This window comes from Mesitornis unicolor, unplaced genomic scaffold (genome assembly GCF_000695765.1).
Source record: "Mesitornis unicolor isolate BGI_N332 unplaced genomic scaffold, ASM69576v1 scaffold41668, whole genome shotgun sequence".
Taxonomy (NCBI): Eukaryota; Metazoa; Chordata; class Aves; order Mesitornithiformes; family Mesitornithidae; genus Mesitornis; species Mesitornis unicolor.
This window is the reverse complement of record NW_010204642.1, coordinates 120-10,264: the sequence shown is the minus strand read 5'-3', so window position 1 is coordinate 10,264 and position 10,145 is coordinate 120. Positions and strand designations below refer to the sequence as shown.

Sequence of the window (10,145 nt, the reverse complement as noted above, 5' to 3'; positions counted from 1 at the left end):
GCTCAGGGTCTCAAACACGCCGCGATGGGGTGGATTATCCTCCGGCGTACAAACTCCGAGGGACCGAGGTAACAGGTTTGGTCCGTAGAAGAAAAAGGCGGGAGGAACCTGGCTGGGAACCCAGAAACCTCGAGCAGCGCTGGGGCTTCCCGGGAGGCAGCCAGACCCTGGCGAGGGAAATGGGGCCGCCTGCCCAGCCATGAGTTGCTGTATTCACTCTCTTCCCTCCTCCCCTCCCAACCACGCTGTTAAAGGAATTCCCAGCCGGGTGTCCTTAACCCCCACATGGGGTGTCATCCACGGAGTAAACGTGGAAGAAAATGCACGGCTGGAACAAACTCTGGATTCAAAGCAGAGAAGCCAGGAGAGCATTGTCTAAGGAACTGAACATGTGGACAGTTGTCCTTCTTCGAGCAACTGAAGTTTTACCAAGTTCAAATTGGAAAAATAAAAATTGTCACAGACTGATAAGAAGTCATCTCTCCTTGTAAAGAAAAGTCTAAACCTAAGACCTGTATTCAGATCTTCTTGTAAGAGAAGATACTGCCAAAATATTTTTAAATTATCTCAAAAACCTTTCTGCTGATACTTCCAGAGGATGAACTTCCTTTGCTTTACAGTGAACTCCCACCCTCCTCCCTGTTCCTCCTGCCACGCAGGGTGCAGAACTGCCGCAGCACCCCAACACCATCCTGCTCCCCAGATTGTGTCACTGCTGTTGCCCCAGCAGACACTGCTGTCCTTGCTTGCAGCACACACTGAGGTACCACCGTACGGCTGCACCAAGCTCCAGCTAGAAACCTGCCCAGTTGTCTCCTTCAGCTCACGTTCTTTTGTCACTCACATTTTGCCTAACAAAGCAATCACTCCTGCAGCCCAGCTTATCGCTTCTGTCCTTTATGAAACAATTATTCATATCCTATACTTCAAAAGACTAATTTATATTAAGTTCTCCCACTTCCAGATACATTACTCTTTATTACTCTATTGGAAGTAAACTCATACCTACTTACTAGTTGTTAACACCTTGCAGGTTTATGTTTTTTTTTTCCTTTTTAAGCAGAAAATAATACAGAAATTTGTACAGCTACTTTTGAAAGAACGTTACATTTACATTTTCCTCGCTACATCTTCAATTCTGAGTGATGTCAGGAAGATACTCCTAGATACAAGCAGGATCAACTTCCCATTCCACAGGTACCTAACAAATTAAAGGTGGGGAAAAAAGTGACAGGGTGCAAAGTACGTATTAATGGAGAGGTTTTACTATGCTGGAGTTCCTGCTACTTTATTCTTGACTGGAAGTAGCAGTGATGTGCACATGGGAAGGAGCCCACTGTCCATCAGTGTCTTGTCCAGTGCCCATTTACTCTCCATCACAAGGGCACCGTGGGCGTTCACACATGCATAAGGAGTCAGTACTCTCTAGTACACCTCATAATTAAAAATCAGTTCTAACCAAGTATTTTAAATCTTTTCCAGGTAACCACATCTCTTGCCTAAGCCCCATTTCTTTCTGAAGCAATTTCACAGACATCCGATCCCAAGCATTCTTGAATAATTTATGGACTAGAGGGTAACAAATCTTTTTCAGGAGCATCTGGAACCTCCTACTAATAAATAATTAACTGCTCGCTAACGGTACTAAGAATAAAAAGAGCATTAAATTTCACAGCACAGGAATTTTTTAGTTTTTCTTTGAGCCTCCCCCCATATTTCAGGAATGCTAAGATTTGATATAGCAAGGGTTACAATATTAAGAAATTCCAACTAGTAACATGACCAATAAAATTTATTAAACATTATATTTACAACTATTCACATATCCTTCCATAGATTAATATTAAAATAGACAATATACAATTTAAGAATTTTAATTCAAAGGCATTTTGTTGGAAAAAATAGGCTCTATTACGAGACCACCATATAAGAGCAAAAGGGTTTTTTTGTTTTGCTTTACACAAAAATATTTTCAGTATAGTAAGTCATAGGTATGGCATTACAACAGCAGACTAATATGAAATATGATTTTGTAAATATTACAATTGTTTAGGTATCAGTTGTTGAAGTAAAGGAGTTACGAGTTCTGTGAAGCATGCAATACAGTTCAGTTTCAATTCTTTTACAGTCATGGTGATGAAACAAGCAGCTAAATCAAACACATGCCATAGAAAAAAGAACTGCCAACCAGGAACACACTACACTTAGTAAAAACTACAACTTTGGTCCAATAAAACATTAGACAAAAACCAGTTTTACAGTTAAAATATTTATTTTATACAGGTTTGAACATTAATTACAAGACTATTTACATTTACACAATATGTATAAAATAAATTATTTAAAAATGAAGACAATATTACATCTTTTTCCAAAAAGAAAACTGTACAGTAGTTTACAAAATATAATAAGATTAATAGACTATTTTCCTCCAAGTCTTACATTTTCTTCCACAGGCTTTTTAATCTCTTTTTCTGTGGGAGTTCAACTGTTACTGAAGTTTTGTAATACAAAGCTTTAGAGCGGATTTTAAGTATCACTTGTTTTTTGGTGGCTGTTTTAGTTACCAACAGCTTCCAGCGCTGTTAACTCACCGTGTTTTGTCATCTTTTTCAGCAATACGCTCTAAAGCTATAGGCAATTTTACAATACAGATAATGACATTTACTGGGGAACCGACTTTAGGATCAGTGTTTATCTTCGGTGTTTGAACAAGAGCCCGTGCCGCACTTCTCTGAAGGAACACCTGAATTATTGAGAAAGGTGGGATTCCCCAGAATGAAGTGCTCTGTCTTAAAAGAAAAATAACTCTGTGTAACCCTGCACCTCAGTCTCTAGTTGTCCAAGGAAAAGGGTGAGCCAGAAGGTGCTAGTTGTCATATTGGCGTCAATTCAAAGTCGTCATTAACATCAACAAGTGGAACATAAAACTCCTGAATTTCATAAATGCTGATGGATTTGTACGTAGCAGGATCAAGTTCCTGTAGTTTAAGCTGCCACTCCAGTCTCTGTACAGCATTTAAAGCTGCTGCTTCATGCTGCTGCCTCATCAAAAGACACGTCTATGTTAAAATTGAAAGAGAAGTTATTTCAAAATTTGAAAAAATATCACAACAAGTTTGAAAACAGGAAAAATATCAGGGACCTCTCTGGTGGTAGTAATTTCCCCACTATGTGTTTAGAAATTTGCAGATTATTCCATTAAACTGTATAGCAACAAGGGTTAGTTTTTTTATATTGCTAGACCCTCCTTTGTGTTCCCTTTAAAACTTAATAGCCTATGATACTGCACACAAATCTGTTTATTAATCTATTTATTAATCTCATCTTTGTAGTGACATTAGAAGTGGTTTTTTTGAAGTGGAAAGACAAAAAAGTGTACCTTTAATTTGTCAAACTTATCATCGACGTCCTGTAACCACGACATAAACTGTCTTGCATTAAATCGATCTCTCACTGATGTTTTGCTGTCATCAGCCTGAAAAAAAAAATAAAATAGTGAAACCATAACTTATTTGATGGTTCAGTCTTAAACACACTTTAAAACATGAACCTGACTTTGTGGGACCTTCCTAAACAATGCTTCAGGTGGAAAAATAAACTCTTGAGTCGAAGTATCAGCGTATATACGAGCGTATCTATTGACCACCACTTTTGCTATGAGCCAGCTCATGACTAAAAATGGGCACTTTCAGATTCCCTCGAGCTATTTACTGTATTCTATTTCTGAAATTTCAAGTAGGAGGCTTAAAGATTTATGCCTTAAAATCTTAATCAGTATAAAGCAGATCCTTCTACAAAATTGCGGTATCTTCGTTCCCTTTGAAATTCAGTAACAAATTAGTATTTCCTCAGGAAAAGCAAAACATTAATAAAGGAAAACTTAAACAGCCTGACTTAACTGGCTACTCAAGTATTCAAAAGCAGTAATTAAAAAAAAAATATTTTTACTATCAAAATACCCAAAAGGAGACTGAAAAAAAAAAAGTGAGCAGATATGCCTTAATGTCCCACTCAATTAAATATTTTTTTTAAAAAAAAAACAACCCTATTTAATTGGAAACTGGAATCTCACATCTGCCCACCATGAGAAACTAGGTACTCTATTATAGACAGTCCTAAAGCCAGACTATTCCAATGTAACATTTACATAACAATCAGTAAATAGAACAAGCTGCTGTTACTTTTTTAGGGAAAAAAAAAACCAAACTGTAAGAATTTGTGCATGGTAGCAATGGGCAAGAACAGGGAAAAAACCTGCTAAGACTGAAATCTCTAGCAAACAGCTGAGATTTCAGATATCAAAGACAGCTGACCAGGCTGGTTCTAGAAAAAGCCCTCAACAACCCTGATTTTGTAACCTTGATCTGCAGGTGTTCATGTGAGCTGTGAGCAGCTCAGTCTGTTCACCACAAACCTGGGCCTTGTTCCTCCCCCACTTTGGTTTGGCCCATGTGACTCCAAAGAAAGGTCCTCAAGGTCTGCCCACCATGTGCAGCCATAAAGGCAAGCCTCCAAAGACCCAGACATCCCATGAAAACAGTTCTGAGGTGGTCATTTTTCTGACAAATAAACCACATCTTTGCTTATAAATCTTTCCCAGCTATTTGCTCAAATCGAAGACAAAAAATCATCAGAAATGTCTCTTCACTATAGGGCAGAATTAAGATTTGCTGGCAGGTAACAGGAAAGTGGCAGAATGCGTTACAAGAGGCTGGTTTCTTTTGCATCGCCATTCTTCCCATGAAGCAAATTTAAATCAAAGCGTCAAGTTGCTAGCCAAAACACTGATTTCAATGATAATAAAAATATATTTAATACTTTGCTGAACATCATCTGCAGTATTGTCATTTTCTAAGAAAAATTACCACAGACTGAAACACAAAGCTGCTGAGGTAGTGACGGTGAAGGAGAGGCATTTTACTACTACTACTGTTACTACAGAGATGGTTAAAAAAGCTGGGGAAAAAAAACCCCACAACCACTTCTCCCCCAGTAAAGATTCCTTTTGTTTCACAGAATTCAAATACAGAATCAGCTTATTTAAAAACAGTATTTGGACTGCTAACAGAAGAGAAAAATCTCATTTTTGTTCTAGCAGTTAGATTTACTAAGGAAATTATTTAAAAATGTATTGGTATAAAGCTCGAAATGAGAGAACAATACAGTCCCTGTAAAACTGCTGTCTCCTGATGAAAAAAATCGTTGTGCGTTGCTGAATCACCTCGTTGTGCATAGCTCTAGTTCTTTAAAGATGAGGAAGAAAAAATGTAGTAACAGGGTGAGGAAACACTGGAAGCTGTAATAATTCTATACAGGGCTCCAGGACTAAAGCAGAACTCCATATACGTTGGAAACGTAGGTGTTTCATTTTAAAATGCCCAGCATCCAATGCATCAACACTGCTATTACATCTATAACATCAAACTTCTTCCTTGTGTTATGTGCACCTCACAGTCACTGAAACAGGTTCTGAATGCAGTTTCCATGTTTGTTAGTTAGCAGAGATGTTCACAAAATACTGATACTGTGATATCATATTGTCTTAAGAGTTATGGCTGCAGCAAACTTCTGAGCAGTAGTCCATAAAAGGTATGGAGATTGAAAAGTATACTGCTTATTTTCTATTTTAATCAGGATCTAAATACCAACATTGAATGTGTAAATACCATGATGCATGAAAATAATACAGAGCTTGAGGTGACTTTGAAAAAAAAAATAAATAGTTTTATCTGGTAACACGTTCAACATTTCACTGTTGGTCATCTGGTCTGTATAGAACAGTTCTGATGACTGAAGCATTATATGGGTATCGCCACAAAAGAATTCCAAATTTCATGAACCAACCTCACCACTTCATGCACTACTGCATTCTGATTCTCTGGACTAGTGATGGAAGTGATCTTGTATATTCTGAAAATTTCTTTGTTGTTTAAGCTGTATTTGTAAGCTTCCAAAATACGTTGTTTATGAATAAAATGTTATTTCATAAAAACCATCAGAGTAGAGTAAAGGTCTCATTTTATCCTTTTTATCATTTCTGGAGGTGAAAGAAAACCAGACACGGTACAAAAGAGAAAAACAACTTACATAACCCATATCCTCTGGTTATTGTACATCCACATGAGGCCTAATCAAAGTAACCATCTATAATGTGCAAAATCTTAATTCCACTCAAATCAGCAACAATTTCAGTATGGGAATAGAATTCTCTTCAAACACTCCTTTTGAGTTAAGCTAGAAAGACTTTTTAGTCTGAAATTCTGAAACAGATCTCTCTACCTGAGCATCCAGAGGCACATTGTAAACCTCAGCATCCAGCAGAACGGTGCAGGCACTGAATGGTAGTGTTTGATTAGCCAGCGTCCTTGCTGCTCGATAATGAACACGTAGAACTTCTTGTTCATTAGAAACAATAAGCTTTTCCTAATTGAATAAGAGAACATATAAATATCCATATGGTAAGTCAAGCATTTCAGTTTGATTCATAAAAATTTCCATACATTTAAACATTTCTTTTTAGGGCTTACACTTCTGAACAGTCTGAGAGATGGGCTGGTGGAGCAGTTGTTATCTCATCAAATCCAAAATTTCAATGTAATGATTCAAAAATTCAAAAAATTTCAATTTAATGATTTAGTGTTCCCTGAATGTCAGAACTGAAAACACCTTCTCCCTCATCACCACTGCTGGCTGAATGTCACGCCTAGATTTTCCACTTCGTGCTACTGAGGCAAGTTCTAGTTAATAAGGTGAAAGATGCAAGGCATGAGGAGCACAGGGTTGGGATATAGGTTTTGAGTCTTGGCTGTGTGATGATTTTTGTCATGTGCTTGCCATGCCAGGCACAATAGCCAAGCAAACTGAAGCAGAAATAGAATTAGCAGGATAATTTAAATAATTATTAATTTTTAAAAAACTGTAATTTCTTTTTTTTTTTTAACAACATGCAGAAACTCCATAAATCCATAGCTGGACAAAGATTCTTTCTTCAACTGAGACAAGAAAATACAGCTCACTTGGCCAAACTTGACTTATAGTTGTACAAAGTGGATTTCATTTATTTGAAGAATATTTAAGAAAAGCAACTAAAAATATACAGAATTTTAAAGGGCATAAAATAATGTGTGTATGTGTTTACTGCTTTGCAACATAATGACTAATTTTTAGTCAAAAGAAAAGAAGGCGGGTTATAAAAAGATCGGAAAACAGAAAAAGCAGCATCTTTCCCTCGGTTACAACTACTTTCTTTTCAGTGAGATCCTGAACCATGTTTATATTCTTTGTGCTTGTTATTTTATACCTAGCTTTACACTGAAATATGGAATTCAAGTAAAAACCCTCCCCTCAGCTGGTTTGTTAAGCCACATTGAAATCAACTTCATCAAAAAACAACCACATTGGGTTTTAACGAGCCAGCTGCTTGTATAACAGTGCAGAAACCCTTCAGATACATCCTATGTGAGAAAGGGGTCCTGCTTGTGTCCACAAGCACTGGCTCACAATACTGACAAGACATGTAAATCTAGGCTGCCAAGGATAAAGGTTTGGGCAACCTAAAAATAAAGAATACTCTTACACCAGGACTATTTTCTCAATTGCTTTGTTCAAATTCAGTGAAGCCTACAGATGTAGCTCTAACATCATTTCATGCAGTTTTTTGCAAACAGAATATTGCAAATAATGTTTTAGTCTTAGAGCCACATGTGTCTTCAGCCAATACAGAATTTACTCTTACTTCAATTCTTTTAACTCGGTCAATTCAGTTCTGAAGTCTACAACCACTGTTAGCTTTCAAAACCAGAGTCTGCAGCTTTCTTCCCACCACCCCTGGGGAAAAATCTGGGCCACATCTTAAAGCATTTAACAGGAAAAAGCTGCTGCCTTACTGACTTAAGTGTTCTGCTTACAGTTGTCCAAACTATTTACAAGATTCCCCAATTCATAAATCTGGATAGAAGGCAGACTGCTTACAGAGCATTGTTAACTTGAGCAAAATACAGTCTATCCACTGAAACATATAAAAACCCTAAAGCTGGAAAATAAAAATTACTTTAGTCTTACCCTTTCAATACTGTGCTGTAAACGTAGTTTCATCCTTACAACCTCCTGTTGTTTAAACAGTTCCTTAAGTGGGTCCGACAGTGAGGGAGGTGGTGTAATCTGTGGAAAAAAACATACAGTGAATATGTATTAACATATGTTTAACATTGCCTGTATGATTTCAGCATTTATTTAAAAAACCACCCCACTAAAAAACCTCCGAAAAGAAACCAAACCAAACAAAAAAAAACACAAAAGCAAGGTGTTTTTTAGAGTAAATATGAGAGTTTTGTACTGTCTATTAATTCTGTGACTTCAATCCATTTGCAATAAAGATTTTAAGGATCCTTCACATAAAGTTAATAAACCCAACTGAAATGGCATTTCAAACTCTTTTGTGCTTTTAAGCAGTCACTGTCAGCATGCCGTAGTGGTTTTTAAAAGGACTATACATTAGCAGATAGTAAATATACAACTTGCTTTTTATTTTGAAGATTTTTTTAAAAGCATAACTTTTCATTTCAGAAAGTTAAAAACTGCCTAGCCAAATATAAGAGCAAAGTAAGAAAAAGAAAAATATTGCTAAAAAAAATAAGTCATTTGACATATCTGTATGGTATCACTGGCATTTTATATGGCAGAAAAGATAACTGACAGTATTCCTTATGCAATCATGCAGAACACAGACAAGCACAAAAAGTACACTAAAGCCACAGGCAGTGGCTTAAAAAAGTGTTTCCTCCTGTCAGCTATTCAAATAAGTTTTTTAAAAAGCTTACACCAAAACAAAAGAAACCCAAACAAACACAAAAATAAAATCAAATAGACTTGAATGAGATACCAACACTTAAGAAATCAGATGTTTCCTGAGAACTAACTAATAAACATCTTAGAGTTTGAAGGCTCCACCCAAAGTTTCCTTTTCTCTATGCAAGCTCTGTCTGACAGTTCAGCACGGTTTTTAACAACTGCTAGATGTAAGAGCACTGATATTGCTTTGGAAAGACTCATCAAAACTAAATGAAATACTGCTTACTACCACTGAAGCCATAGCTAAAACACATGCCTACAGGTTTTGTACTCTACCTTGTACCTTACACAAACACATAGACATATGTAATTCTATTCAGTAATATGGATCCTGCAACTGTCAAGAAATAGCAAATACATATATGGACACATTGTGTTTCTACTATCAGCCTTGCGCCTATACACTCCAGTAACAAAGTGATTTATCTACCAAAAATTATCCCATTATTGTTTGCTTGGAAGATTATTTCAGGACAATTTTTTTTGCTCAACAAGAAGTTAGCCAATGTCTTTGGAGTTAAAGAACATACTCAGTAACTGATGGCGGTGCATTCCTTAAGTTGTTATTTGGTAAAAAAATGACATTCAACTCCTTCAAACTACTAAACAAGATACACTTCACCTCTCTCAATGAAAAGTTTGGCTCCCAAATCAGTGAGTAACTTTCATGGCATATACTGGTTTGTGTAAGTCACCAGTATTGAAAACAAACAAACACAGCAAAACCCCACCAAAACACAAACACCTGCTGGAATAATCTGTTTCAATCATAAGGGATTTCAGGGTGTTTAAATTCAGCCTGCGATACACTGCAGTCTGGTTTTGCCTGGAAACTCTGCATTCAAGGCACAGTACAACAGTGCTGTCATAGTCTTTCAATAAAATAAAATACTTGTTGTAAAACCAAACTTTTACTTAATTAATTTTACTAACCCCCAAAAGACTTCTCCAAAATCTCAGTGCGTTTGTTAATAGAGAAGCGCAGAGCATAAGAAGCAAGATAAATAATCTGCCTATAAACATTATTTGAGTTTATGCAGCTAAGTTATCCAGACATAAAAATTTCAGAGCTGGAGTGCATCCAAATCACCTGAACAATTTCAAATGTCATTATAAAATGTTACTCCCTTAAATTTATAGACCGTTTAATTTTGCAACAGAAATAAGAATCAAGCCTGTAGGATATAACCAGAAGGATTTAATTACCTAGGCAGCAAACGTGTGGACGTTCATTTGGACGTATATGAGAACCCTGCCTCTGTGAAGCTGCTATTACGCCGCAGCAGATCATT

At 36.7% G+C, this 10,145-nt stretch overlaps 1 protein-coding gene across 1 annotated transcript; it reads right to left on the bottom strand.

Annotated features, from left to right (window-relative positions):
- Positions 1-2,499: 2,499 nt before the first annotated feature.
- On the bottom strand, positions 2,500-8,163 carry LOC104535045 (ankyrin repeat domain-containing protein 12-like; the record flags this gene model as incomplete). Its single annotated transcript, XM_010191122.1, has 4 exons — positions 2,500-3,062; positions 3,383-3,478; positions 6,283-6,426; positions 8,065-8,163. Coding segments are annotated over 4 exons (525 nt in total), but the record flags the coding sequence as incomplete, so codon positions are not given.
- Between the last annotated feature and the right edge of the window lie 1,982 nt (positions 8,164-10,145).